Raw genomic sequence first — 6691 nt, forward strand, 5'->3', positions numbered from 1 at the left:
CTGGTCAGTTAGTTTTTTTGGAATATCACTTAGTTGGATTTGTCTGATATTGGTTCCTGTTCTGTTAAATTCTGTTTCCAGGTTATACAGTCTTATAAGTCGTACTCTGTTTCCAGGTTATACAGTCTTACAGGAATAGATGTAGAGTTCTTATCAGTTCGTCACATCAGGAGGCACAATATTGATAAGCTTCGTGATTAATAATAATAATTTTGATCTCTTTGGTAAGGTGATAGTGTCAGTTTTCTCCCCTGTAAAGTTAGTATTTTCCCCTTTGTCATTAATATTTTTTAAGTAGCTTCATCTTAAACAATTCCAGACTTTAAAGTTGCTGTTATCTTTTTACTTTTGTTTCTGTTTTCTTGATTCTCTCCTAGCCCTTTCTTTGTAGTCCCCCTCCTTAGTATTTAGTTATTTCATCTTGCTCTTGAGACCCCCAAGAGATAGGGGTCTCACTATGTTGTCCAGGCTGGTCTCAAACTCCTGGCTTCAAGTGATCCTTCCGCCTCAGCCTCCCAAGTAGCTGCATTACAGGCGTGAGCAATTATACCTGGCTTATCTTGCTTTTTTTTTTTTTTTTTTTTTTTGAGATGGAGTCTCACTCTGTCGCCCAGGCTGGAGTGCAGTGGCCGCATCTCAGCTCACTGCAAGCTCTGCCTCCCGGGTTTATGCCATTCTCCTGCCTCAGCCTCCCGAGTAGCTGGGACTACAGGCGCCCACCACCTCGCCCGGCTAGTTTTTTGTATTTTTTAGTAGAGACAGGGTTTCACCATGTTAGCCAGGATGGTCTCGATCTCCTGACCTCGTGATCCGCCCGTCTCGGCCTCCCAAAGTGCTGGGATTACAGGCTTGAGCCACCGCACCCGGCCTATCTTGCTTTTTTAGAAGGCTTTGTTACTGGGTGCTGAGCATTATGAAGATAAAATTATAAAGATTCTGGCTGAGGTTATTTCCCTCCGAGACCATTAAGTTTCCTTCTAGCCGACAGACAGCATACCAGCTGATTATCTTGACCCTGTTTGTATTGGCCGTATGCTTCTTTAGGGCTGAACTATTTAAATTTTACCTTTATGACTCGGGTGAGGTCCTTACTCTTGAAATATGACCCTCAGGCCATATTTCAATGGCGTGTGTGCTAATGCCCTTCCGTTTTGCCGCTACAGAACTGCCTAGTGTCACACAGTTGCTAAAATCTCTGCCCAGCTCTTTAATTACCACTTGCTCTTTCGTGATAGATTTTTTAGAGTCTTGCCTTGTGCATGCCAGCCGTATGACATTTGAAAGAAATTTGTTCACAGAGTCTTTGACTCCTCTATGGCTCCTTTTTGGGGATTGTGTCCTTGCTTCTTTCGCAGCCCCATACTCTTAAACTCTTGTCTTCTCACCTTAGTAAGACCACTTCTTTCTGCTTGGGTGCTGTCCCCCTTGTCCATTATGTAGTGATTTGAAAAATGCCCTTAGGGAAAAAGCCAAGTGAGTATGGACTCATTCCCTATGTTTCTTTCTTCCAGGAACTGTGTTTTGTTCTTCCAAGAACTTCAACTTTGCTTGTGTTGATGCTCTCTAGTGACGTCAGTTGTTTCATATGCTCAACCCAGTTTTAAATGGATGCTTTGGGTAGAATGGTTAGTCTGCTGCAAGGTACTCTGTCATGGGCAGAAGCAAAAATCCTTAATTACTTACTTGTGGCCTAATAATGCTTCAGAATACTTGAGCAAATATTAGCAAAACAGTGAATGGGTTCTTTATCTACTCTTAATACACCCTTGATTTCAATTAATTATTTAACCCTTTTGTTTGTATTTTCTGTGTTACTTTGTTTCCTATAACCTCACAATGTTCATAGTGTGAAGTGGATATAAACTAATAATTGATGCTTCTGGTTTCATATCTACTGAATACATTGGAAAAAGGTATTCATGCTGACATTTTATATTTTACAAATTCAGTTTCTCATAGAAACTTTCTTCATTGTGCATAACGCGTTTTACATTTTCATTATTTTCTTTGTGCATTGGCCCATGTCCTTCTGCCTCGGTGTCAGTGTTTATTAAAGTTCATTGGTAAAAGAATACCATTAGATGTTCCCTACCCCAGTCTTATGCCTGTGAGACACCAGGGCAAAAGCAGCAGTCAGTAAGCTATGAAATACTGTTTTGTTTTCCCCAAAGGTCTTAACTGCAGAGGAATTGAATGCTGCTCAGACATCCATTGCCTATGGCTGTATCAAATATGCTGACCTTTCTCATAACCGGTTGAATGACTACATCTTCTCCTTTGACAAAATGCTAGATGACAGAGGAAATACAGCAGCTTACTTGTTGTATGCCTTCACTAGAATCAGGTAATTGTGGGTAGGCATGTTTTATTTTGAATCAAATGAAAACATATTTAGTTACTCAAAAATACATTTTTTTCTGAAATGAGACAGGGTCTTGGGCTCAAATGATCCTCCCACCTCAGCCTCCTGAGCTGGGATTACTGACATACTGCCATTACACCTGACTTCTAAAATGTGGTTTGTTTGTTTGCTTGCTTGTTTGTTTGTTTGTTTGTTTTTGAGACGGAGTCTCACTCTGTTGCCCAAGCTGGAGTGCAATGGCGCCATCTCGGCTCACTGCAACCTCCAGCTCCCGGGTTCAAGTGATTCTCCTGCCTCAGCCTCCCCAGTAGAAGGGATTGCAGACTCTCACCACCATGCCCAGCTAAATTTTGTATTGTTAGTAGAGACGGGGTTTCACCATGTTGGCCAGGCAGGTCTGGAACTCCGGACCTCAAGTAATTCACCCGCCTCGGCCTCCCAAAGTGCTGGGATTATGGGCATGAGCCATCGCGCTTAGCCTAAAGTGTTTTTTTAGGTTTATTTTTCTACCTACAAGCATCTTTGGAAATATGTCCTCTTTTAGTATTGCAAGTTATCCCAGAATCCCTAAACCTGGCCCTAACTGCATTTGCCAATACTCCCCTAGATGCTGTATGTTTAAATACCTAGGAAGTATCAGCTGATCCCGTAAAAGAATTACATTTCCATTTTTAGTATTATGAAATACTTTAGATCAGGTTATTAGTTTTGCCTAATAGTATGCTGTATAATAAAATACTTCATTTTATAGGAACTTCTTTTCAATTGGTGATAATTTCTGATTTACGTGAATCACTTCTTAGTACATATTTTCGAGTGGAGAATGAGTGTGCCTAACAAAAGGGAACGGTGGTGGTTGCCTGATGATTTTTTTTTTTTTAAGGTCTATTGCACGTCTGGCCAATATTGATGAAGAAATGCTCCAAAAAGCTGCTCGAGAAACCAAGATTCTTTTGGATCATGAGAAGGAATGGAAACTAGGCCGGTGCATTTTACGGTTCCCTGAGATTCTGCAAAAGATTTTGGATGACTTATTTCTCCACACTCTCTGTGATTATATATATGAGCTGGCAACTACTTTCACAGAGTTCTATGATAGCTGCTACTGTGTGGAGAAAGATAGACAGACTGGTGAGTGTCTTTTTTGTGTGTGTGAGAGAGACACGGATCTAGCTCTGTCCCTTGGGCTGGAGTACAATGGTGAAATAGCTCACTGAAGCCCCAAACTTCTGGCCTCAAGTGATTCTCCCATTTGAACCTCCCGAATGGCTGGACTTACACGTGTGAGCCACTGCACCCAGCTCCAAGTGTCTCATTTAGTAGCCATATTAGGGATGGGGTGCCAATTCAAAGCATTTGAATTGTGTGAGAGTGGTTTTCAGATTTATTTTATTCATGGAAACTTCCACTTTTCCCCTAACAGTTGCACAGTGATCCGTATCATATATAAAAGACAAAATGTGAAGTAGTGCTTTAAACCAGAAATGAAACTCTGCCCACTTAGTCTGTTTTTCTACGATTAGGCACATGAGATGGAACCGTAGGACTCCAAAGAAAACAACTGGAAGATGACTGAGAGTAGGACGTTTCCAACAAACACACTGTGTTTGTGGCTCCCAGAAGGAATCTTGGGTGTTTTTGATAATGGAAACTTCTTAGAAAACAATTGTTATCTTTTCTTACCTTAGGCTCTCTGCACTCTGTCATATTACACAGTTAATGAAGTAGCCGGAATTAATGTATTATAAGGCAAGTAGGCATTTGTTAAAGTCATGCCTGAGGACTGAAACTCTACTAGGGAAAAAAAATCAATATGATAATGAAGTTTATAGTTATTTCAGACCATGAGGCCTAGGAAAAATTTTTAAAAGGTAAAATTTACTGTTCTCATCATTGCAGACCTTATCTCTCTTAATAGTTAAAAACATATTTCTTAACAGAAATACCTTTATTTTTTAAATTGTCTGCATAGTTTAAAGTAAAGATTCTAGTTAAAACCCGAAAACATCTGTGGGTTGGGCTGTGTGCACTTCTAACTAAAATTTACAAGTAACATAGATTCTTTAATAATGATTTTCAAAAAGGAAAACAAGTTAATAACTTTTTTCTGTCTTTTCAGGAAAAATATTGAAGGTGAATATGTGGCGTATGCTGCTATGTGAAGCAGTAGCTGCTGTCATGGCCAAGGGGTTCGATATCCTGGGAATAAAACCTGTCCAGAGGATGTAATCCTTCGTAGGTTTGAACACTGTGTGTTTTTACCAAAGTGGCCATTGGCACTGCTTTGCTTTTTTACAATCATGTGGACGCAAACATAAGTAAAGAAAATTTGTCAGCTATGCAAAATGTGGTTCTTTAACAGCTAGAATTCTAAAAAGAAAAAAATCACTTCCACAAATATGCTTACATCTTGCTGAGCATTAAACCAAAATGACTTAGTGGAGGCCACGAAATAACAGGATTTGTGCACCACAGTGAGAGTGTATTGACTTTGTAGGAATGTGTTTTATTAATTTTAATTAGATAAGAAATCCCATTTATTGACCCTGAAAAGGCCCCAAGAATTTACACCTTTTCATTGTCCCATTCATGTTTCATTTCATTGTTCTGTGAGAGATACTTACCCTGTTTTACAAGTAACAAAACTTGAGACTGCGCAGAGATAAGTAACTTGCCCTGGATTGCTCAGGAACAAAATTAAGATTCACAAAAATCCCAAATTCAGGCTATTTCCATTTTAAGAAAAGGTGACATTGGCAATATAACAGACTTGGGTTCGGGAGAAGGGGGCAAGGAAACGTAGATTGGAAATTTTCCTGAAGCTCAAAATTTAACTTTTAACACCTCATTGGCCAGATGCCAATCCCAGTTGCAAAGGAAGGTAGAAACCTAGAGTGACTGTCCAAGCTAAGAAGAGGATTGCCATGATTTCCTTAGACCAGTCACTATTCATCCCGTGGGTAGGGCATATTGTCTCATTTCATGAAATTGGAGTCTTTGTAGCAGCACAGAATACAGAGATTGGTAGTGGCAGTGAGAGGTTTTGGGGTACAGCTCAGCACACTGATTATTGAGTCAGCAGTTAATGGAATCTGCCAACACAAAAATGAAATGAGATTCCATGTAAAGCCAACACAATAGAAAAATGAATGCTTAATGAGCATGAATTGTATCATACCATGCTATTTCTAAAAGTCTCCAAGCTTAGAGGAACCTTAGATAGGATCTTAATGAGTTATAATAATAGCTTCCATTCACAAACAAACTGGTATGTGTAAGTCTAACATGTCCACATTAGATTGCTGCTCCCTCCAACAAACATGGGGAGGCTAAGCAGTTTCCTCTCACTCTACTAACTGCGAAGACAGTTCACCTAGACTATTGAGCCCTTGGGTCAGAAGACTCAGGAGATTTTAGGAATTAAAACAGGATTCAGCCAGGCATGGTGGCTCACACCTGTAATCCCAGCACTTTCAGAGGCCAAGGCGGGCAGATCACCTGAGGTCGGGAGTTCAAGACCAGCCTGACCAACATGGGGAAACCCTGTCTCTACTAAAAATACAAAAAATAGCCGTATGTAGTGGCAGGCATCTGTAATCCCAGCCACTCCGGAGGCTGAGGCAGGAGAATTGCTTGAACCCGGGAAGCGGAGGTTGCAGCGAGCCAAGGTCACACCATTGCACTCCAGCCTGGGAGACAGAGCAAGACTCCATCTCAAAAAAAAAAAACAGGATTCAGTGAGCAGTGAGGTGGAGGAGAAAATAATGAAAGACTAGAGGAGTATGTTAAATTAACCAAAGATCATGATAACTTCATATACTGGAAACATCATCATCTCAGATACCCAAGGCCATAACTGTATCTTTAAAACACTGTTGGCTGGTCGCGGTGGCGCACGCCTGTAATCCCAGCACTGTGGGAAGCCGAGGCAGGCAGATCAGGAGGTCAAGAGATCGAGACCATCCTGGCGAACACGGTGAAACCCCGTCTCTACTAAAAATACAAAAAAATTAGCCGGGCGTGGTGGCGGGTGCCTGTGGTCCCAGCTTCTCGGGAGGCTGAGGCAGGAGAATGGCATGAACCCGGGAGGCGGCGGAGCTTGCAGTGAGCCAAGATCGCGCCACTGCACTCCAGCCTGGGTGACAGAACGAGACTCCGTCTCAAAACAAAAAAAAAACATTGTCTTACCATAATTTATAGATATATAAATACCATTTGGTAATACAGATAATATCAGAAACCTTTCCTTAGTAGTATAGTTCTGATTCTCCTGTTTTTGTTTATAGAGACAAGGTCTTCCTCTGTTTTTCAGGCTGGAGTGCAATGGTG

The 6691-nt window shown here is 41.0% G+C and overlaps 1 protein-coding gene and 1 long non-coding RNA gene across 2 annotated transcripts in view; one reads left to right on the forward strand and one right to left on the reverse strand.

Annotated features, from left to right (window-relative positions):
* RARS1 (arginyl-tRNA synthetase 1) overlaps positions 1 to 4697 on the forward strand; it is a 35170-nt gene extending 30473 nt beyond the window's left edge. The window contains 3 exon segments of the mRNA XM_017849408.1: positions 2172 to 2344; positions 3246 to 3493; positions 4482 to 4697. Coding sequence (XP_017704897.1) covers positions 2172 to 2344; positions 3246 to 3493; positions 4482 to 4591 — 531 coding nt within the window. The 3' untranslated portion in view covers positions 4592 to 4697.
* Positions 1 to 6691, reverse strand: part of LOC108513603 (uncharacterized) — a 48366-nt gene that overhangs the window by 29987 nt on the left and 11688 nt on the right. The gene's annotated exons all lie outside the window — the stretch shown is intronic.

The sequence above is a fragment of the Rhinopithecus bieti genome, unplaced genomic scaffold (genome assembly GCF_001698545.2).
Source record: "Rhinopithecus bieti isolate Rb0 unplaced genomic scaffold, ASM169854v2 scaffold_30732, whole genome shotgun sequence".
In the NCBI taxonomy this organism is placed as follows: Eukaryota; Metazoa; Chordata; class Mammalia; order Primates; family Cercopithecidae; genus Rhinopithecus; species Rhinopithecus bieti.